The sequence below is a fragment of the Electrona antarctica genome, assembly GCF_951216825.1.
Source record: "Electrona antarctica genome assembly, chromosome: 3".
NCBI classification, from domain to species: domain Eukaryota; kingdom Metazoa; phylum Chordata; class Actinopteri; order Myctophiformes; family Myctophidae; genus Electrona; species Electrona antarctica.
In genome coordinates this window covers 55,665,518-55,689,904 of record NC_136808.1, presented here as the reverse complement: position 1 = coordinate 55,689,904, position 24,387 = coordinate 55,665,518, and the positions used below count along the sequence as shown (strand labels likewise).

The 24,387-nt window shown below is 43.4% G+C and overlaps 1 protein-coding gene across 1 annotated transcript in view; it reads left to right on the top strand.

Annotated features, from left to right (window-relative positions):
• igdcc4 (immunoglobulin superfamily, DCC subclass, member 4) overlaps positions 1-24,387 on the top strand; it is a gene marked incomplete at both ends in the record, with an annotated part of 226,728 nt that overhangs the window by 178,059 nt on the left and 24,282 nt on the right. Inside the window, 4 exons of the mRNA XM_079496414.1 lie at positions 4,701-4,883; positions 8,969-9,181; positions 15,506-15,610; positions 17,361-17,547. Of these exons, the coding sequence (XP_079352540.1) occupies positions 4,701-4,883; positions 8,969-9,181; positions 15,506-15,610; positions 17,361-17,547 (688 nt within the window). The remainder of the gene's footprint in view (positions 1-4,700; positions 4,884-8,968; positions 9,182-15,505; positions 15,611-17,360; positions 17,548-24,387) is intronic.

The window sequence follows — 24,387 nt, the reverse complement described above, 5'->3', positions numbered from 1 at the left end:
CGTGGCAGGTTAAAAGTATCCCGTGGCAGGTTAAAAGTATCCCGTGGCAGGTTAAAAGTATCCTGTGGCAGGTTAAAAGTATCCCGTGGCAGGTTAAAAGTATCCCGTGGCAGGTTAAAAGTATCCCGTGGCAGGTTAAAAGTATCCCGTGGCAGGTTAAAAGTATCCCGTGGCAGGTTAAAAGTATCCCGTGGCAGGTTAAAAGTATCCCGTGGCAGGTTAAAAGTATCCCGTGGCATATTAAAAGTATCCCGTGGCAGGTTAAAAGTATCCCGTGGCAGGTTAAAAGTATCCCGTGGCAGGTTAAAAGTATCCCGTGGCATATTAAAAGTATCCCGTGGCAGGTTAAAAGTATCCCGTGGCTTCCTGTGAGGTTAGGTTTCGGGTTTGGGTTTTTGGGTAGGGTGTCAGACTAATGTATGCAGTGGTGGATTAAAAGTACCGTACAAGTTGTACTTGAGTGAAAGTAGCAAATATCACAATATAAAAAAAATACAATTACAATTCGTCCCTATCGGGACGAAATCTAAACTTAAAAATAATGGCCCTTTTTATTTTATTTTTTTTCATTTAGAGTAGCCAATTATTTTTACCCCCTTTTTTCTCCCCAGTTTAGTTGTTATGCCAATTAATTCCTCCCGACACACATTTCTGTGTTGTCACCGCCGTTGTATCCTACTGGCTCACCTGTCAGTGAGGAGCCCCCACCGGGAGGACGTACTGTTGTATCCTACTGGCTCACCTGTCAGTGAGGAGCCCCCACCGGGAGGACGTACTGTTGTATCCTACTGGCTCACCTGTCAGTGAGGAGCCCCCACCGGGAGGACGTACTGTTGTATCCTACTGGCTCACCTGTCAGTGAGGAGCCCCCACCGGGAGGACGTACTGTTGTATCCTACTGGCTCACCTGTCAGTGAGGAGCCCCCACCGGGAGGACGTACTGTTGTATCCTACTGGCTCACCTGTCAGTGAGGAGCCCCCACCGGGAGGACGTACTGTTGTATCCTACTGGCTCACCTGTCAGTGAGGAGCCCCCACCGGGAGGACGTACTGTTGTATCCTACTGGCTCACCTGTCAGTGAGGAGCCCCCACCAGGAGGCGTTCCCCCTACTCCTCCCGCTCCAACACTCCCTGCTGACATGTGCCGCCACAGCCCGTAGGAATACATACAGTGTCAAATATCACCCTCTCCGCCCGACTTCCCTCCCCCGAACACAGGTCAATTATTGTGTTCGCACGACACCCGACAAAGCTGGATGCACCACCGTGGATTCGAACCCACAACATCCGTGGTGGTGGGCAGGGACTTTACCAGCGTGCCACCCAAGCGCCTCCATGTACTAATAATGCCCTACTTGATCATGCTACAACAGCGTCACACCAAAGCATCAAAAGTAGCAGCTTGTCGATGTCGATCTGCAACGTTTGCTGTTTTTGTATTGGAATCTGAATGAGTGTTGGACATAATGAGGTTTTCACCATGGGATCTTTAACTCTTGAGAGTGTAAAATGGGTCCATTTGGTTCCATGTTACACTCTTAAGAGTTGAATAACTGTTAAACATCTGCATTACTTAAGTTAATTTACAAGAAGTCTACACAATTAGAGAATGTATACAGAAAACATGCTATTTTGATCAACGTTTGCCTGTTATCTCTCCTATGCATGATACCTACAGCATGGAAATGTGGACAAATCCTTTAGTTTGGGTCTGTAAGGCTAAATCTCATCAAATGCTGGTCCGTGGCTAAAATGCAGAATAAATAATGGACTTTGATATGAAAAAGGTTGAAAACCACTGATTTATGGTATATTTAAGAACGGAAAAAATATGCGATTAATTTGCGATTAACTTTTGTCTTGCCAAATACGTTTATAAACGTTTATATATATATATATATATATATATATATATATATATATATATATATATATACAAAAAGAGAAAAAAAGGGACTGCACACTCCAGGGAACAGAGACAGACAACTTACTGCATCAACTTATTTAATAATTGAATAAGTTGATGCAGTAAGTTGTCCGACTCTGTTCCCTGCAGTCTGCAGTCCCTTCCTTGGAAGGTTTTTTACTCTTTTTGATGTCTAGGCCTGCTAACTAGACTTGCACCTCCTACGGGTCTTTTTGGATGTGCAGGAGTCCCTTTTTTGTCTCATATATATATATATATATAAATTAGAGATGTCCCGATACTGTATCGGTATCGGGAAAAGTATCGGATCGGCCCTTATTTGGTCATATCGGGTCACATCGGTATCGGTGAATATGCCAGTCTAACCACAGATCCAACACAGAGGTAAGGGGTTGACACTATGGCAGGTAAATAAAATGTTGGGACATGTGGAGTTTGCTTTGAAGTTGCCCAAACTCAAATGTGCAAGTGCACATTTGAGTGAGGAGTCTGCTATAAACACAACACGAGATATTCATAGCTAGATTGTTATAAACACAACATGAGATCACGACACTGGTATCGGTATTCGGTATCGATATCGGCTAACACAGAAATTGTGGTATCGGGATCGGATCAGAAGCGAAAGAAAGTGTATCGGTACATCCCTAATATAAATCGCTAGAATCCTTTTTATCTGTTCTTGGCGTCTCCGTCGCCTGGCAACGTTTTGCTTCCACACTGTGACGTCATTGAATATTGTCCCTCCGTTCACATCTTTAGCGATGACGATCTTTAGCAGCTTTTATCTCGGAATTGAAGCTCAGATTGAGTTGATCATACAGAACATCGTCAATGTTTTAGGAGCTCAATAAAAAATTCCAGCGGCCTCGCGATACCGTATCAGCGCTTCTGACGAAAACAAAAGCAGCTACCGAGTGCCTCGTAAATTATTGATTGTTATTATTTCTTCAAAATAAGGTCTTACGGCTGAAAAGCTTGGCGTGTGAGAGCCAGGTAAACTTCACCTTAACCGGCGTGGAAGGAGTAAATAATCTAAATCTGCACAGCAACTAGTAACTAAAGCTGTCAAATAATTGTAGTGGAGTAAAAAATATTTGCCTCTATAGAGATGTAAGGGGTTGGAAAATGGACATGCTCAACAATTTAAGTAAATGTACCTCAAAATTGAACTCGAGTGCAGTACTTGGGTAAAGTACATGCACTTCAGTAACCCAATTTGGGCGGGAACCCCTTTTGGTGTTAGCATTATGTTATGCTTTAGCTATTTTTGAAAAATCGAAGAACGACTGACATAGAAACATAGCTTTTTCAGAAAACTGTCAGGATGTAGAAAACATTTTTAGAATCTCATCTCAGGCCTAAATGGGTTAACTTCCACCATTGAAAGCCTCAAAATGGAAATGGAATAGAAGTGTGTTCTTTCCAGGCCAGCTCGGTGCATTCATTCACTCGCTCGCCCACGACGAAATTCACAACAACGCAGTGAGAGGAGGAAAATTGCAGCGTACAATTTCACTGTAGCTTTAATGATATGGAAGACTTGGGTTCACTGAGTTTGTCAGCTCAGTGAGACGGAGCTGCCTTCACAACAACCTGCAATGAATATATGTCCCTGCATCTGCTGTACTTAAAGGCGTAGTATGTCACGCTGCACTGTGTTCACACAAGGAAACAATATATTTCTAATATTATTATTATTTATTTGTGTGGTGGTACTATTTACCACTTTACCTGCAGAAACACAATCTCTGGGCAAATTTACATACTACAGCTCTTAAGTATTTCTTAAAAGCATGTACTTTTGCATACTTGGCGTATGTTTTTAAAGGCTGTGCTCCAGCACTTTAACTTAAGTATACATTTTGACAGAGCAACCTCAACTTGTACTGGGGTTGAGTACTTTATTCACAGTTGGAAATGTTACAATATATTGGCTGGTGGTATGTTTGTATATGAATATGGAATAGAATAGAATAGAATTATTTTATTGGCATTTTAAAAGAATCACAACAATGTCACCATTCAGAGAAAAATTATACACAAATGACTGACGCTTGTTTACATTATGATTCACCTTAAATATTTTTACTTAAGTTGTATGACATACTTGCCATTAATATAGTGGTTGCAACTGTATTGATTGCCCGAGTCCTGTGGTGGGAGTTCTGCTCTGGTTTTGCTGAATATTAAGTTGTTCCGGTCCCACCACAGGATTTGGATCAATCAATCAATACAGTTGCAACCACTATATTAATGGCAAGTAGGCTATTTCATACAGTATACAGCTTAAGTTAAAAAAATCTGAACTATCCCTTTAAGACACAGAACAGCATGCAACAAACTGTACAAGCAACCCTAAAGTATATTATAAAGTTAGAACAATGCATACCTGTACTATACTATATAGGACGAGAGGTACACTAATCCAATGCAGCCAGAGGAGTGTTCAAGCAATACAGAACATTCTCTCTCCTGCTCAGCAGTGACTCATCCATTCATACGAGATCTGAAAGCTTTATTACAATAAAGAACAGCCTTGAATGCATCATATAAGATGATATTGGAGAGAATACGATGTATCATTAAAACACACTTTCATCACGTGTTTTTTGTGATGAATAGAAAAATAATCTATTTTGTTTTGTTTGTATGTGTATGTGTGTGTGTGCGTGCGTGTGTGCGTGCGTGCGTGCGTGCGTGCGTGCGTGCGTGCGTGCGTGCGTGCGTGCGTGCGTGCGTGCGTGCGTGCGTGCGTGCGCGTTCCCGCAGCAGACCGTGTGTTCTCGGTGGAGGTGGGGGGTAATACGACCCAGTTCACCCTCAGAGAGCTGCAACCCAACCAGGCCTATCGGTTGCGGATGGCAGCGGGCACAGGGGCAGGCTTCGGGCTGCCATCTGAATGGGCGCAGCACCACACACTGGCCCACTACAACCACAGTACGCACAGCATGGGTACGTTTGGCTTACTTCAAGTGCTATTTCACTTTCAAATAGTACCTGCTTCATTACATTCCTTTTTTTATTTCAGTTGTTTTCAACCCTTTTCATATCAAGGCCCATTATTTATTCAGCATTTGAGCCACGGGCCACCATCTGATGAGATTTAGCCTCTCAGACCCAAAACTAAAGCTTTTGTTATCGTAGAGATAGCAAACGTTGATCATAATAACAATTCTTCTACATTCTCTAATTGGGTAGATGTCTTGTAAATGTAGTAATGCAGATGTTCAACAATAATTGAACTCTTGAGAGTGTAAAATGAAACCAAATCGACCCGTACGGTCCCATTTGGTTTCATTTTACACTCTCAAGAGTTAAAGATCTATAAGGGTCCATTTGGTTACCAACTCTCCATCATTTAGCTGGGGACCACCTGGAATCCCTTCAAGGACCACAGGTGTTCCCCGGACCACTGGTTGAAAACCACTGTTTTATTTAATTTGTATTTGTATCTAACGTAAAAAAGAAATCAAAAGACAAGGAAGAAAATGACAGTCCACTCGCACATTACAAGCACATTATCAGTCACTTTAGAGCCAGGACAGGTGATTTCAGTGAAATCTATTAAAAATGGAGTTTGAAGTTCACAACGGGTGTACAATATACAGGAATGGGATGCCCCTGGAAATCAAAATATTTTCAATCAAGCGACTTTAAAAACTGCCCCGAGTAGACGTTAATAAATGACATGGTTCCTGTTAGGGGTGTAAAAAAATTCGATTCGAATTAGAATCGCGATTCCCGTTATGGACGATTCAAAATCAATTCATAATTTCCAAAAAAATATTTTTTGGTTACAGTTACAGGAGTTTTCACTACATGGTGTCTGTGATATGAAATGTAAGCTTACCCTAATCACAGTAAACATCATGTCTTCAGTCATTTTCAAGTTACTGTAGTCACTTCAGTTGGCTGGAGTAGATTGTGATGAAATCCTATGTATTGAATCGAGAATCATTTTGAATAGAGAATAGTTTTGAATCTGGAAAAAAAATGCTTTTGAATTTGAATTGAATTGAATTTTGAATCGAATCGTGACCCCAAGAATCGTAATCGAATCGAATCGTGGGACACCCAAAGATTCACAGCCCTAGTTCCTGCACTGTAAAATCCTCAGTGTTAATTTAAAACCTGATAACGTACAAATGTATTTTGGGTATACATTTTGTGCTACTATCAGAGTGTCCACATGTACACATGGACACTGAGGATTTCTACTGTGTGTGTTTCAGGCATCGCGGCGCTGACCACGGGCCGCAGGGACAGCCGCCACGCCATTTTGAGCTCTAGCCCCATTCGGAAACGGTCCAAGCACCCCTGACTGACTGCAGTAGTATGCAGTTCTGTCTATAGAGAGTATGCACATGCATGATTTTCCCATCAGGACACGCCCCCCTCATCTAGACTGAGTGGCAAAACATTGAGCAGCATGGAGTGTTGGAGTTTGGAAGCACTCGTTGGAAATCACTCAACCGTCCTGCGTACCACCTGCTTCTAAATGTCACATAATACAGGAGGCAGCAAATTGTTGTGTTATTGAAAACAAGCACTTCCAAACTCTGACACTTGGATAAAATATACAAATGCAGGGAATTTCTTGACAAAAAGTAGCTCATAACGTTTTCATGAAACAAAAACTTTGCAGAAAGAGGATAATTCAAGCTTTTCGTACAGCTGCAATGTTGGTGAGTTTAACATTGTTTAATGCAATCAGACAGGACTTTTCGGTTTGGATGAATGGGCTGTCAAGGCCAGAAAGTAGCTTTTTGCCACTCAGTGGGCGTTCCCGCATAAATTCCAGGTACGATGATGTCACGCGCATACCCTCTATAGTGTGATAGCCTGGCTCACAGCATGGTGTCAGGTGGTGTGTATAGCCTGGCCCAGCCTGTATGACTCCTGGGGCTCCATTTTCATATTTGTCTTTCCAAATGGTAACAATTTTCGTCACCGCTAAACCCCTTATCCCTAAACTTCTTTGCCTTTTTTTACTATTTTGAAAACATTTTTGAATAGTTCAACTAGCCAATCTACATTGACATGTTGTGAGCTTGTAGACTGGCCATTTTAACTATTCAAAATGTTTTGCAAAATAGTAAAAAAAGGCAAAGAAGTTTAGGGATAAGGGGTTTAGCGGTGACGAAAATGGAGCCCATTGTCTATAGAGCAGTGGTTCTCAACCTGTGGCTCATGATTTAGAGGGGCTCCCCAGATGACAGTGAAGTGACAATTAAGGACCTTTAAGACCTATTTAATAACTCAAAAAAGAAAGAAAGAAAAGAAAAAAGACCATTGCTGCTTCAAAAGTAACCGGCAAACTATAATATAAAAACCGGTCAAACATTGGCCAAATCGTCCAATAAAATAAGAAAGGGACAAAACAAACCGAAATAGCCGATCTACAAGCTCACAAGGCCTCACAGCGTGAGGCCTTGTGAGCTTGTAGATCGGCTATTTTCACAATATATGTGATCCGTGGAATCGAACTAAATGTAATGCCTCAACTCCTATAATTCCAAGTGCTTGTCAGCGTGAGGGGGGTGCAGTTCAAATATGATTACTTTTGGGGGTCACAGCCAGAAAAGGTTGAGAACCATTGGTCTAGACTAGGGGCGGGGGGCGGTCGAAGACAGGCGGTGGATCCTATTGGTTCACCGATCTGAGCACCCCCCCCCCCCCAACACGCCTGTGTTGCTGCAGGAACTGCATGGTGTCATTAATGGCCGTAAAGCACGACCCTCAAGTGTAATTTTGTGATTATTCAACAGTTACTCTCAACTCAATTTCATTAGGCCTATAACTAAGATATACGCTAAAAAAATAATCATAATTTTTGAATGACAGATGTAGCCACTACGACCGAAAATGTACATAGAAAATCTCTAGCCTAGCAACCCTCTCTGGGAGAGCAGCGAGACGCAGCACACTGATTTTTATGTTTTGATTAGGTGTTCCATCATGCTCGTTTGAAGCAGCTGTTTCAGATTCCTTGAAATGAACCCTTGTATAATAATGCCTATTTTGATGCTTTGAGAATGAATCATTAGTATCTGTAACAGCGGTTGTGCTCAGGTGTGTAATAAAAACATGCATTGTAGTATTTTGTTTCTTGGTATTGTGTGGTACTAGTTCTTCCCATTCCTCAATAGACAAGGGGCTCCATTTTCGTCACCGCTAAACCCCCTATCCCTAAACTTCTTTGCCTTTTTTTTTTTTACTATTTTGCAAAACATTTTTGAATAGTTAAAATGGCCAGTCTACAAGCTCACAACGTGCCAATGTAGATTGGCTAGTTGAACTATTCAAAAATGTTTTTCAAAATAGTAAAAAAAGGCAAATAAGTTTAGGGATAAGGGGTTTAGCTGTGACGAAAATGGAGCCCATATTGTCCATCCCACTGAGCAAGAGTCGGCTATTAGACGTCCGTCTAAAAATTAAAGTTTTTAACGGTCTAAGCTTAGCTTAAAGCTTAGCTTAGACATTGATCAGCCGTTTTTGAAACATCTGTTGAAACAATGTTGTTTCAACGCCTAGATCGCTAAAAAACTTTCATTTTTAGACCAGTCTTTTTTTTTGGCCATTTAGACGTATTTAAAGCCCAACACACAGCGTCTGTGAAGTGGGTGCGCAGCGACGCGGCACAGTATTGCCGCGCGTCATAGCCGCACAGCAACACCCACAGGACGCGGCACGCTACCGCGCGGCTGGCCAGCCACGCCCACGGATTCCCGGATGGAGGCCGCGCGGCAACGCCTGGAAAATAGAAGAGCGGCGTATCGGAGCGTCAGGCGAGGCGTGAACGCGCGCCAGCGCACGTCTGACGCCGCCGGTGTGGGATAGGTTCATTGAAAATAACGGAGGCGGCTGTTTTGACGCGCGGCGTTCACAGACGGTGTGTGTTGGGCTTTAGTCGTCTAATAGCCTAATAAAGGCTCAGTGGGTATCTTGCTGTGAGAACCAAAGCCCTCTCAAACCTTTGTTCGCCCGGACAAAATGTCATTCCTGTACGCCGCTACTGGTGTGTTTTCTCCTCACAGTGATCTTCGCCCCCGCGGAGCTCAAAGTGCGAGCCAGGACGAACACGCTCAACGTCACGTGGCAGCCCTCGCCCAATCACACGCAGATCTCCGGCTACAAGCTCTCATGCAGAGAGGTGGAGGCCGAGGAGCTCGCCAAGGGGGAGAGGACGATGACAACGCACACCATCCGACTCCGCAAGAAGGCCAGGCATCACTCCCTCACCGGCCTGGGTAACCCCCCCCGGGGGTTTCTATTTGCTATTGCAATGAAAAGTATTTTTTAAGGTTTTTAAAGAAAACTATTAATGCTATTTAACTACCATTACAATCTTAGCGCTTTGCCAATTCTTTGGGGGCCCACTTGCATTATCCTAGGTTGGGTAAGTCAGACATCGCTCTCTCACTGGGAATCAGAGTCTACACACCTTCCGTCAGGCTGCCAGATGGAATAACAATTCCTTCTCAATCTGTTCCACCTTTAAGTGTGGTGGAAATGCGCTGCGCGTTGCTCCCTGGGAGACCAGGCGAACCAGACGACCTGCAGCCAGACACAACCCTATGGGTTCCTATACAGCAGTGGTTTTCAACATTTTTCATATCAAGGTCCATTATTTATTCAGCATTTGAGCCACGGAACCACCATTTGATGACATTTAGCCTCGCAGACCGAAAACTAAAGAACATTTTGTAATTGTTAGATAAGATTTTGTCCACAGTTCCATGATGTATTGATGTTCGTACCATAGGAGAGATAACAGGCAAATGTTGATCAAAAATAACAATTATTTTACAGTCTCCTATATGTGTAGACTTGTAATAAATTAAGTAATGCAGATGTTTCACAAGAATGAAACTCTGATCTATAAGGGTCATTTGGTTACCAACTCTCCCTCATTTACTACTGTGGACCACCTGGAACCCCCTGAAGGACCACCAGACCACTGGTCGAGAACCACTGCTATACGTGGCTCGGCCGTAGCCCAGTGGATGGAGCAGCCGTCTGCTAAATCAGACGGTCAGCTGGTTCAACATTTTGAGGAGTTGAGGGAGTGAGAATGTTGTGCCTCCTAATCTCCAACTCCAGTGATAAAACACTTGAACGTGGCATCCAACCTGATGCAGACGAACAAACCGCCGGTATCCTCCTCTGTTCTGAGGATTTCTGAGCAGAGACACGTACATCAAGTGGATGAAACACTTATTAACTTGTTAATCTTCTCTAAAGCCTCGCTAAGCTTTGCTCTCGTGGGAGCACTTTTTGGATCCATGAGAGTGATGGCCAAATCCTGCTGCTGCAACCTTAGGGCCGATTCATACTCCTATTTTAGAGCCGAATAAAAGTCGGTTCGGCTCTGTAGAGCCTACAATGTGACGTAATTTGAGGTTCGGGGGGGGGGGGGGGGGGGGGGGGGGGGGGCGGGTACCGTCCTAAAGTTGGCTCTTCGGTGCTACTGAAAATTTCTGACGAGCCGAAATCATTACGGCACTACAGCGCCGAAACAGCGGTAAAATAGGAGTATGAATCGGCCCTTATACTCCAGTGCTTCTCAAACTTTATGATCTCTCATTTGCTTTTAACTGTCAAGTGACAACCTCGTCTCCCTCAGGAAAAAAGGGGGTTGTAGCTATGCATATATAGGCAATTGCCCAAAAACTAAGTGACCACAGAAGCTTTCCATTTTTACACGGTGTTCATTACATTTTGTCTGTAATGGCGATGAGTCAGAATGAGCGATTGTTCGCTGGGAAGAAGAGCACTCCAGCTAGATGGAAAGCAGGAGCTGTCAGCTCAATAAATGCTTTCTCTGTGAGACAGCTCCTAATTGCCTTCTTTTGACAGATAGATCATGCCTTTTTTTTGCAGTAGCCGATGCCTAATTTTCTGTTCAGCATCATTGATGTTATGTAAGGCTAATTTTAGTATTCACAAGAAGGAATTTATTAGGATTAATACCGGACCTAAATTACATTTTCTTCTGTTAAAAGCTTCTTCTTTTTTTTGCATTTTGCGATTGCTTGCCGATGATCCCTTCCATGTCTATGTTTGAGAAAGTCAGCACCTGTGGCGTGGAATCATCGATAATGTATTCATATTGCCCAGTGATTGTTATTTGACCATGAAAAATACGTGCTGTGCACAAACTGCACATCCACAAGTCTGTGATACTGTTGATGTCGGGGCCGGAATCCTTGTATGTCCCAAAGCCAAAGTGTTACTTTTCAAGGAAACGAAGGGGGGAAAAGAACCAGTGTTCCAAAGGATCCAATGTCGTATTTAGTCGCAGGTTTTGGTTGATACTTTTCATTTGTTCAATATTTATAAAACCCACATTACATTACACACATAATGTGTATAATAATAATAATAATAATAGTGTATTACATACACTTAAAGGACCACTTTACCACTTCCTATAATTGGTCCTCACTAATGTTAATGATAAAAGCACAATTCTTTCCTGTGTCTCATAGGAGGGCTGTGGATAGTTCCGAAACCTGTCCACCAGTGACATCATCGATGGGGAATCCAAGTTAATAGAAACTGCAGGCTTTCTTTTCCTGAAAAGTTGCGATGCAAAAATGGAAGCCATCGTTCTCACGATAATAAAAATCTAAATATATTTCAAAACAAATGTTAAATCTAAAAATAAATCTGCCTAACGATTATGTCACTGGTGGACGGGTGTCTGAACTGCCCACAGCCGTCATATGAGACACAGACCGAGTAGAAAAAAATGGTAGTGTTTTATCATGAACATTAGTGAGGACCAATTATATGAAGAGATGTTGAAAAGTGGTGAAGTGGTCCTTTAACCATTTTCACTTATTTAAAGTTTTTTTTAATGGCAAAATAGCTGATCTACAATCTCGCAGCACGTCGTAATGTGGTTCATTGTGAGCTTGTAGATCAGCTAGTTTTTGCAACTTTTGAATGACACTGTAGTGTCAACAACAACAACAAGATACAAGGTTTCTGGCCAACTGCGACAGTATCATCTCTGTCGGGTGGAAGTTACTTTTCAGGATTCAAACAAAACAATATAGCAAAAGCAGCAGATCTACAAGCTCGAACCGCGTCGCTTCGCATTGCGAATCTGCTAATTGTGATGCTTGTGTGTGACGCTGTAGTATGATAATTAAAGGACCACTTCACCACTTTTCAACATCTCTTCATATAATTGGTCCTCACTAATGTTCATGATAAAACACCACCATTTTTTCCTACTCAGTCTGTGTCTCATAGGAGGGCTTTGGGCAGTTTGGACACCAGTCCACCAGAACAAGATTTTTATTATCGTGAGAACGATGGCTTCAACTTTTGCATCGCAACTTTTCAGGAAAAGAAAGCCTGCCGTTTCTATTAGCTTGGATTCACCATCGATGATGTCGCTGGTGGACGGGTTTCTGAACTGCCCACAGCCTTTCTATGAGACACAGACTGAGTAGGAAAAAATTGTGGTATTTTATCATGAACATTAGTGAGGACCAATTATAGGAAGAGAAGTTGAAAAGTGGTGAAGTGGTCCTTTAATTGACGAAAAAAATTATGGAAATATGGAAAGTTGTAAGCGGTTTCTGCACGACAGTGACGATATAATGCATTCTAGAGACACAATGTATTCTCAGTAGCCAGTAAGTAGCCTTGGGGGAGAGAATGATGCATCTATCTATCCATCTATGTATCGATGCACAACGTCTCTGTACAATACGTACTGTAATGATGCATCTATCTATCCATCTATGTATCGATGCACAACGTCTCTGTACAATACGCACTGTAATGATGCATCTATCTATCCATCTATGTATCGATGCACAACGTCTCTGTACAATACGTACTGTAATGATGCATCTATCTATCTATCCATCTATGTATCGATGCACAACGTCTCTGTACAATACGCACTGTAATGATGCATCTATCTATCTATCTATGTATCAATGCACAACGTCTCTGTACAATACGTACTGTAATGATGCATCTATCTATCCATCTATGTATCGATGCACAACGTCTCTGTACAATACGCACTGTAATGATGCATCTATCTATCTATCTATGTATCAATGCACAACGTCTCTGTACAATACGTACTGTAATGATGCATCTATCTATCTATCTATGTATCAATGCACAACGTCTCTGTACAATACGTACTGTAATGATGCATCTATCTATCCATCTATGTATCGATGCACAGCGTCTCTGTACAATACGTACTGTAATGATGCATCTATCTATCCATCTATGTATCGATGCACAACGTCTCTGTACAATACGCACTGTAATGATGCATCTATCTATCCATCTATGTATCGATGCACAACGTCTCTGTACAATACATACTGTAATGATGCATCTATCTATCCATCTATGTATCGATGCACAACGTCTCTGTACAATACGCACTGTAATGATGCATCTATCTATCTATCTACGTATCGATGCACAACGTCTCTGTACAATACGCACTGTAATGATGCATCTATCTATCCATCTATGTATCGATGCACAACGTCTCTGTACAATACGCACTGTAATGATGCATCTATCTATCCATCTATGTATCGATGCACAACGTCTCTGTACAATACGCACTGTAATGATGCATCTATCTATCCATCTATGTATCGATGCACAACGTCTCTGTACAATACGTACTGTAATGATGCATCTATCTATCCATCTATGTATCGATGCACAACGTCTCTGTACAATACGCACTGTAATGATGCATCTATCTATCCATCTATGTATCGATGCACAACGTCTCTGTACAATACGCACTGTAATGATGCATCTATCTATCCATCTATGTATCGATGCACGTCTCTGTACAATACGCACTGTAATGATGCATCTATCTATCCATCTATGTATCGATGCACAACGTCTCTGTACAATACGTACTGTAATGATGCATCTATCTATCCATCTATGTATCGATGCACAGCGTCTCTGTACAATACGCACTGTAATGATGCATCTATCTATCCATCTATGTATCGATGCACAACGTCTCTGTACAATACGTACTGTAATGATGCATCTATCCATCTATGTATCGATGCACAACGTCTCTGTACAATACGCACTGTAATGATGCATCTATCTATCCATCTATGTATCGATGCACAACGTCTCTGTACAATACGCACTGTAATGATGCATCTATCTATCCATCTATGTATCGATGCACAACGTCTCTGTACAATACGCACTGTAATGATGCATCTATCTATCCATCTATGTATCGATGCACGTCTCTGTACAATACGTACTGTAATGATGCATCTATCTATCCATCTATGTATCGATGCACAACGTCTCTGTACAATACGCACTGTAATGATGCATATCTATCCATCTATGTATCGATGCACAACGTCTCTGTACAATACGCACTGTAATGATGCATCTATCTATCCATCTATGTATCGATGCACAACGTCTCTGTACAATACGTACTGTAATGATGCATCTATCTATCCATCTATGTATCGATGCACAACGTCTCTGTACAATACGTACTGTAATGATGCATCTATCTATCCATCTATGTATCGATGCACAACGTCTCTGTACAATACGCACTGTAATGATGCATCTATCTATCCATCTATGTATCGATGCACAACGTCTCTGTACAATACGTACTGTAATGATGCATCTATCTATCCATCTATGTATCGATGCACAACGTCTCTGTACAATACGCACTGTAATGATGCATCTATCTATCCATCTATGTATCGATGCACAACGTCTCTGTACAATACGCACTGTAATGATGCATCTATCTATCCATCTATGTATCGATGCACAACGTCTCTGTACAATACGTACTGAATGATGCATCTATCTATCCATCTATGTATCGATGCACAACGTCTCTGTACAATACGCACTGTAATGATGCATCTATCTATCCATCTATGTATCGATGCACAACGTCTCTGTACAATACGTACTGTAATGATGCATCTATCTATCCATCTATGTATCGATGCACAACGTCTCTGTACAATACGTACTGTAATGATGCATCTATCTATCCATCTATGTATCGATGCACAACGTCTCTGTACAATACGCACTGTAATGATGCATCTATCTATCCATCTATGTATCGATGCACAACGTCTCTGTACAATACGTACTGAATGATGCATCTATCTATCCATCTATGTATCGATGCACAACGTCTCTGTACAATACGTACTGTACATGTCTGAAATCCACGCAACTCGAGAACCGTTCGCCCCACCGACTTCACATTCCACACACGCGTTCCACACCACTACTTGAGTACTTGTAGTGAATGCACTCTGTTGATTTCTACCATGTGGGACTAGACATCCATACATATTCCCTTTGCACAGTATATGCTTACCTGTATATGCATGTATAATTAATAATATGTGTTTGTTGGTTTTACTGTATGCATGAACTATGTTTTTCTCTCTCTATCTCTCTCTCTCTCTGTGTGTGTGGTGTGTGTGTGTGTGCGTGTGTGCATGCGTGTGTGCGTGCGTGCGCGTGCGTGTGTACAGTCGCTGACCGGCAGTATGAGGTCAGAGTGTGGGCATTCAACAAGCTAACAGAAACAGAAGGGGCAGCCGCTGTGTGGAAAGGCAGGACGGAAAAAAATGGCAGACGTAAGTTGTCTCTTAAACGTGCGTGCATGTGCGTGTGCGTGTGCGTGTGGCACACGCACACGCACACGCACACGCACGCACGCTGTGTGCGTGTGCGTGCGAGTGCGAGTGTGTGAGTGTGAGTGTGAGTGTGCGTGTGCGTGTGTGTGTGCGTGTGCGTGTGTGTGTGTGTGTGTGCATTCGTGCTTGCATGTTTCTGGGCACAGTTCAGCATCTGCATCAACAGGACGCCAGGTAGCACCACGGTTTAAAAAAAAATAAAAACGTTACACAGACAAGAAGCGATAGTGCATGGATGCACATCCTAATCAAAGCAAGGTTATTATAGCTTTGGCATTTTTTCCATTTTCAGTTTAGTTTTGATATAGTAAGTGGGCTTGCTAGTTTATATTATTATTACTAGACCTTACCCGTTCTGAATATGAACACCAAATGATGTACAGTGTGGGTGATGCAATGTAATAGATCACATTACTGAATGGGAGGGAATTGTGTCCTGTCTCGCTATAGCACACGTAGGCTACGCTATCGCAAACATAGTGGATTTATCCCCCAAAAAGCATGTTTTTGCAATAAACGTGGTGATTAGTGTCATTGTTTGTAAAACAGGCCCCTCCCACTAACTTTGGACGCCGATTACAGCCGAATGATACGGACTATGACAATTCTGCCTGTGGTGTTTTAATCGGATAGGTCCAGAGATCTGCACAAAAGCTGTAGGTGGAAGAGCAAAAAGTGAAGAAAAGTCAAAATGGCGGAAAATCTATCCTGTGAAAGTGAAATTTTAATTTTACGACCTACGGTTGAGGAGTTATAAGGCGAAATGTAAAGTGGGTATTAATTTTAATAATTATTATGAACCTCCCCTCCAAGTGTTGTAACTGTAGCTCTGACGGTTTCTGAGAGAAAAATACTTCATGGGAGTTTTCGCATTTTCCCATGTAAGTGGATGGGTAATTTGAATGCACTAATAAATTAATTATTAATCAATAATAAGTTGTGAAAAAATCAAAAAAGTGATTGGTGCAGCCAGTGAGGAGCTACGACAGTGTTTCAGACATTCATTCACTTGACTCACTCAGACACTCAGACATTGAGTGAATTATAGTATGATGATTATATTTCCTATAGACTGAAGTGTGTTTGAGAACCACTGAGCTACAATAGGTCCAATCAGACCTATTCAGACAAACGCTGGTCTTTCATGGTGGTTTGAGTTTTCACGGCTGTGTGGCTCTTTTTCCACCAGGGTTGAACCGATTATGTTATCTTTTCCCCCCCGGCCTAATTCTTAACCAAATGAATTGGTTCTTACTTCTTCTTGGACCTGAAGTGGGGAACCAAAGTATAGTCATGTCAACCAAACGTGTGACCATGTGTAGTCTAATAGTCTAGTGCACTTTGAATCCTGAATTATTTGAAAGCAATACTGCACCTTATGCACAAGTTACTTTAGTTACAAATCCGTATCGCCCTTAAAAAGAAAACGGTACATAGATGCAATGTACTGTACACCTTTGTACTTTCCTTGTGTATGTATGTTTTTAATGCTTTGTTTCCTAATGTAAGGTACTGTTTGCCTTTGCATTTGTTTTGTTTTTACTGACTGCGGATGAAAATTAGCATTTTTGCTAAATCCGGTGTATTTCCATTGCATTTATGTAATTTCCATTAATATGCATTGTCACATCTAAATAAACAAAGTAAATTAAAGTAAAGTATGTTTTTCTTTTTTCCTCCCATGAAAAAGCTCTGCCGGTGTCAGTAAGCCCCCCGCCGCTGCCCCCCAGTGGGGTGAAGGCCATGGCCAACAGCTCCACGTCCATCTGGCTGCGCTGGGAGAAGCCTCGCTTCAGCAACGTGCGCGTCATGGACTACACGGTGCGCTGTAGCCCAACCGGCATCACCAACGCCTCGCTGGTCTCCTACCACACCAGGTCAGATTCAGAACTAGAGCTCTGCAAGCCCGTCAGGAACCGACCATGGCAGGGCCCGCCAACGTTTCTGTACTTGGCCGACGGGCCCAGGGCCGGGCTCGGGCTAACGTGCCGTTATATCAATTTTGTGTAATGAATTTCACCCAGCCTGGCTTCTGCAGCACAGCAAAAAGTTGCAGTTCTGTCGGAGATGAGCTCCACAAGCAGTCACAATTTAAATAGCCTACTGCAGGAGAATTACCACCAACCAAACGAGCCAGTTGGTTTTGTAGTACAGTGCAGAAAATGTAAGTGTTCTTGACTATTGTCTCCACCAGGCTGAAGGCATGGGGAGAGAGTATGTTTTGCACTGTGTACAGCAAATCTCCGGCACTGTTAACCCGATTGATGCAAAATTTTGCACACACACACTCCCTGGATGCCAACGATGAACCTCTGCCCCACATTTTCCAGAACAGCCTGTTAGCGCAAATCGTTACACAGTATCTCTATAGTCATGTGTTCAAGACGGATCTGTCCGATATTTCAGATTCCAGCCTAATTGCCTAACATTGGCTTTCAAAGTTTGCAGGATTGGCCCGTTTTCAAATGCAGTGAATGAATGCAGTGTGCAATTTACATGAAATCTTTCACAGACTTTCCTACTAGGCTGAGAAATATATCCCACCATTTTTACATAGGCCTGTTATATCGCCACCAACAGGTGGAACAGATTTTTGGAACAAAATGCCTTAAATAATCCAATTGCCAATGAAGGCGTAAGAAGAAATGGCACCCTTTTCACATTGGCCTATTATAGCACCACCAGGAGGCCACAACCTGACCTGGCCTGGTGGAGACCTGTCCTATTATTGCGCCACCAGGAGGCCACAACCTGACCTGGCCTGGTGGAGACCTGTCCTATTATAGCGCCACCAGGAGGCCACAACCTGACCTGGCCTGGTGGAGACCTGTCCTATTATAGCGCCACCAGGAGGCCACAACCTGACCTGGCCTGGTGGAGACCTGTCCTATTATAGCGCCACCAGGAGGCCACAACCTGACCTGGCCTGGTGGAGACCTGTCCTATTATAGCGCCACCAGGAGGCCACAACCTGACCTGGCCTGGTGGAGACCTGTCCTATTATAGCGCCACCAGGAGGCCACAACCTGACCTGGTCTGGTGGAGACCTGTCCTATTATAGCGCCACCAGGAGGCCACAACCTGACCTGGCCTGGTGGAGACCTGTCCTATTATAGCGCCACCAGGAGGCCACAACCTGACCTGGCCTGGTGGAGACCTGTCCTATTATAGCGCCACCCGGAGGCCACAACCTGACCTGGCCTGGTGGAGACCTGTCCTTTTATAGCGCCACCAGGAGGCCACAACCTGACCTGGTGGAGACCTGTGCCCCGAGGGGCATTTTTTCTAGTTGTGGGTTTGTTTTTATTATGCAGTGCGAGAGCAGAACGCTGCTGACAGACAAAATAAATCTAATACTGAAAGGCAGGACTAAGTGAACGCCCTACTTGATCATACTCCAGTAAGTGAACGCCCTACTTGATCATACTCCAGTAAGTGAACGCCCTACTTGATCATACTCCAGGGTCACACAAAAGCACACATTGCTATTTTTGAATTTAAATCCTGAAAAGTAACCTCTTCTTTTACATAACGAGGTTCCCACCCGACAGAGACGACATTGTGTACGCTCGCGGGTGGAAACCATGTAGCCTGTCCAATACGGCCCCTATCATAATATTATTATAAAAAACATAATGAAGGGGTGACAAAGTCTTATGCACACCTGATTGGCTCAGAGACGGGTGCGTAGGCAGGGCTCAAAGTATTCAAAGAAATGCACATAAAGTGCACAAAGACCAACGATGAACCTCTGCCCCACATTTTCCAGAACAGCCTGTTAGCGCAAATCGTTACACAGTATCTCTATAGTCATGTGTTCAAGACGGATCTGTCCGATATTTCAGATTCCAGCCTAATTGCCTAACATTGGCTTTCAAAGTTTGCAGGATTGGCCCGTTTTCAAATGCAGTGAATGAATGCAGTGTGCAATTTACATGAAATCTTTCACAGACTTTCCTACTAGGCTGAGAAATATATCCCACCATTTTTACATAGGCCTGTTATATCGCCACCAACAGGTGGAACAGATTTTTGGAACAAAATGCCTTAAATAATCCAATTGCCAACGAAGGCGTAAGAAGAAATGGCACCCTTTTCACATTGGCCTATTATAGCACCACCAGGAGGCCACAACCTGACCTGGCCTGGTGGAGACCTGTCCTATTATTGCGCCACCAGGAGGCCACAACCTGACCTGGCCTGGTGGAGACCTGTCCTATTATAGCGCCACCAGGAGGCCACAACCTGACCTGGCCTGGTGGAGACCTGTCCTATTATTGCGCCACCAGGAGGCCACAACCTGACCTGGCCTGGTGGAGACCTGTCCTATTATAGCGCCACCAGGAGGCCACAACCTGACCTGGCCTGGTGGAGACCTGTCCTATTATAGCGCCACCAGGAGGCCACAACCTGACCTGGCCTGGTGGAGACCTGTCCTATTATAGCGCCACCAGGAGGCCACAACCTGACCTGGTCTGGTGGAGACCTGTCCTATTATAGCGCCACCAGGAGGCCACAACCTGACCTGGCCTGGTGGAGACCTGTCCTATTATAGCGCCACCAGGAGGCCACAACCTGACCTGGCCTGGTGGAGACCTGTCCTATTATAGCGCCACCCGGAGGCCACAAGCTGACCTGGCCTGGTGGAGACCTGTCCTTTTATAGCGCCACCAGGAGGCCACAACCTGACCTGGTGGAGACCTGTGCCCCGAGGGGCACTTTTTCTAGTTGTGGGTTTGTTTTTATTATGCAGTGCGAGAGCAGAACGCTGCTGACAGACAAAATAAATCTAATACTGAAAGGCAGGACTAAGTGAACGCCCTACTTGATCATACTCCAGTAAGTGAACGCCCTACTTGATCATACTCCAGTAAGTGAACGCCCTACTTGATCATACTCCAGGGTCACACAAAAGCACACATTGCTATTTTTGAATTTAAATCCTGAAAAGTAACCTCTTCTTTTACATAACGAGGTTCCCACCCGACAGAGACGACATTGTGTACGCTCGCGGGTGGAAACCATGTAGCCTGTCCAATACGGCCCCTATCATAATATTATTATTATAAAAAACATAATGAAGGGGTGACAAAGTCTTATGCACACCTGATTGGCTCAGAAACGGGTGCGTAGGCAGGGCTCAAAGTATTCAAAGAAATGCACATAAAGTGCACAAAGACCCGCACAACGTCTGCCCTTGCAATATGAACACTTTTATTAGGCAACGTTTCGGTCAAAGACCTTCCTCAGGCATCTTCAATCTTCAAGCTGACAACGCAGCAGGGTGAGCTTGTACGTTGGCTATTTTCACTACTTTTGTTTACAAAATGTATGGAGATGCCAAATTTCTGCCCGACAGCAACAATATATGAATTAACAATGACATTCAATTCAAATGCAGCACAATGCAGTACAGGCTATTGACCTTTATTTATTCAGGGATTTTCAAGGATGCCCTGAGAGTACAACATGATTCCAACATGTACAAAAAAACAATAACATTTTATTCAATAAATAATGGTTAATGGTAAATGGCGCTTTTCTATCCAAACAAAGCGCTTTACATAGATTTTTGCATTACATTCACCCATTCAATTCAATTCAATTCAATTCAATTCAATTCAATTCAATTCAATTCAATTCAATTCAATTCAATTCAATTCAATTCAATTCAATTCAATTCAATTCAATTCAAAGGGCTTTATTGGCATGAGAAAACATACATTTACATTGCCAAAGCAGAAAGTGCAATACAACAATACAGCAATACAATAAAAATAAAAATAATGTACATTCACACACACACACACACACACACGCACGCACACGCATGCACACGCACACACACAGTCACAGTAGGGGATAGACGGAGATTTTGTTGTTCATTTGAGAGGACAGAGTGTAGTGAGAAAGGGGCAAGCAGGCAAGCAGTACAGATGGGAAGAGGCATGGAAGACATGACCGCGGCTAGAATTGAAGTTCTGTCCTTGTGTCTCACAAGGAGGGGCGTGCGCTCACTCAGTGCACTAACTGCTCGTGACACCATGCACCCTCACACGGGTCACGCTTAATGATGATTAAAGAGGCGAAGCCCACCCACACACAGCTGTGCTGGGTTGTGTCGACCTTTGTGGTTGTGTTACAAACGCTGTGCTGTACCATAAATATTCACAAAGCATCTCGTCTCGTCTGAGTCGCATGGAAACCTTGTATGTCCAAAACAGTTGATTTTCAGGATTGATTGATTGATTGGAAATTGTATTTACAGTTTGTACAGTTCAATGTATTTACAGTTTGTACAGTTCAAGGACAGTACAGTTCAATACAATACAGTACAGTATTTACAGTTTGTACAGTTCAAGGACAGTACAGTTCAATACAATACAGTACAGTATTTACAGTTTGTACAGTTCAAGGACAGTACAGTTCAATACAAAATCTGCTAAGAGGATAAAACCAGAAAAAAGCACTAAAGCTTCATCAGAACTTTTAAAGACAAACGAATATACACTTACAAAAAAAGAACCATATACACAGTTAGAAAAAAAGGGAAATCATGCGCAGTATAGAAAAATCACACCTGTGTGAACTGAGTGGTGCAACTCCCCTCTCCCCCTGCCTCTCTCTCTCTCTCTCTCTCTCTCTCTCTCTCTCTCTCTCTCTCTCTCTCTCTCTCTCTCTGTGTAATTAGCAGGCAACAGTGCAACACTATCTCTCTCTCTCTCTCTCTGTTTCTGGCACAGCAGCGCCACTTTTGCCCCTACTGGTACCCCCACATTGGGACACATAGTCACATAGTCCAACACATAGGACATAGCTGTTCCTTGGACTCAAAAATGGGGGGAAGGGGACTTTTTACAGGGGGTAGTTTTGAATTGCAGTGTGCTTTTGAGAGAGGTTTTGAAGCATAAATAGCATGAATAGCAGATCTACAAGCGTATGGATTTGCTATTTTTTAGTAGTATATGATCAAGTAGGGCATTAATATAAAAACACAAAAGGTTAAAACATGGAGATAAGAGGTTCCTGCCCGACAGCAACGATCTGCTTTCAATATAATGTTGTAACTCGTACAGTATGCCTCATGTTGTACGGTAGGCCTCATGTTGTACAGTAGGCCTCATGTTGTACAGTAGGCCTCATGTTGTACAGTAGGCCTCATGTTGTACAGTAGGCCTCATGTTGTACAGTATGCCTCATGTTGTACAGTAGGCCTCATGTTGTACGGTAGGCCTCATGTTGTACGGTAGGCCTCATGTTGTACAGTAGGCCTCATGTTGTACAGTATGCCTCATGTTGTACAGTAGGCCTCATGTTGTACAGTAGGCCTCATGTTGTACAGTATGCCTCATGTTGTACAGTAGGCCTCATGTTGTACGGTAGGCCTCATGTTGTACAGTAGGCCTCATGTTGTACAGTATGCCTCATGTTGTACAGTAGGCCTCATGTTGTACAGTATGCCTCATGTTGTGCAGTATGCCTCATGTTGTACAGTAGGCCTCATGTTGTACAGTAGGCCTCATGTTGTACAGTAGGCCTCATGTTGTACAGTAGGCCTCATGTTGTACAGTAGGCCTCATGTTGTACAGTAGGCCTCATGTTGTACAGTATGCCTCATGTTGTACAGTAGGCCTCATGTTGTACAGTATGCCTCATGTTGTACACAGTATGCCTCATGTTGTACAGTAGGCCTCATGTTGTACAGTATGCCTCATGTTGTACAGTATGCCTCATGTTGTACACAGTATGCCTAATGTTGTACAGTAGGCCTCATGTTGTACAGTAGGCCTCATGTTGTACAGTAGGCCTCATGTTGTACAGTAGGCCTCATGTTGTACAGTATGCCTCATGTTGTACAGTAGGCCTCATGTTGTACAGTATGCCTCATGTTGTACAGTAGGCCTCATGTTGTACAGTAGGCCTCATGTTGTACAGTATGCCTCATGTTGTACAGTAGGCCTCATGTTGTACAGTAGGCCTCATGTTGTACAGTAGGCCTCATGTTGTACAGTATGCCTCATGTTGTACAGTAGGCCTCATGTTGTACAGTAGGCCTCGGCCTCATGTTGTACAGTAGGCCTCATGTTGTACAGTAGGCCTCATGTTGTACAGTAGGCCTCATGTTGTACAGTAGGCCTCATGTTGTACAGTAGGCCTCATGTTGTACAGTAGGCCTCATGTTGTACAGTAGGCCTCATGTTGTACAGTAGGCCTCATGTTGTACAGTAGGCCTCATGTTGTACAGTAGGCCTCGGCCTCATGTTGTACAGTAGGCCTCGGCCTCATGTTGTACAGTAGGCCTCATGTTGTACAGTAGGCCTCATGTTGTACAGTATGCCTCATGTTGTACAGTAGGCCTCATGTTGTACAGTATGCCTCATGTTGTACAGTAGGCCTCATGTTGTACAGTAGGCCTCATGTTGTACAGTAGGCCTCGGCCTCATGTTGTACAGTAGGCCTCGGCCTCATGTTGTACAGTAGGCCTCATGTTGTACAGTAGGCCTCATGTTGTACAGTAGGCCTCATGTTGTACAGTAGGCCTCATGTTGTACAGTAGGCCTCGGCCTCATGTTGTACAGTAGGCCTCGGCCTCATGTTGTACAGTAGGCCTCATGTTGTACAGTAGGCCTCATGTTGTACAGTAGGCCTCGGCCTCATGTTGTACAGTAGGCCTCGGCCTCATGTTGTACAGTAGGCCTCATGTTGTACAGTAGGCC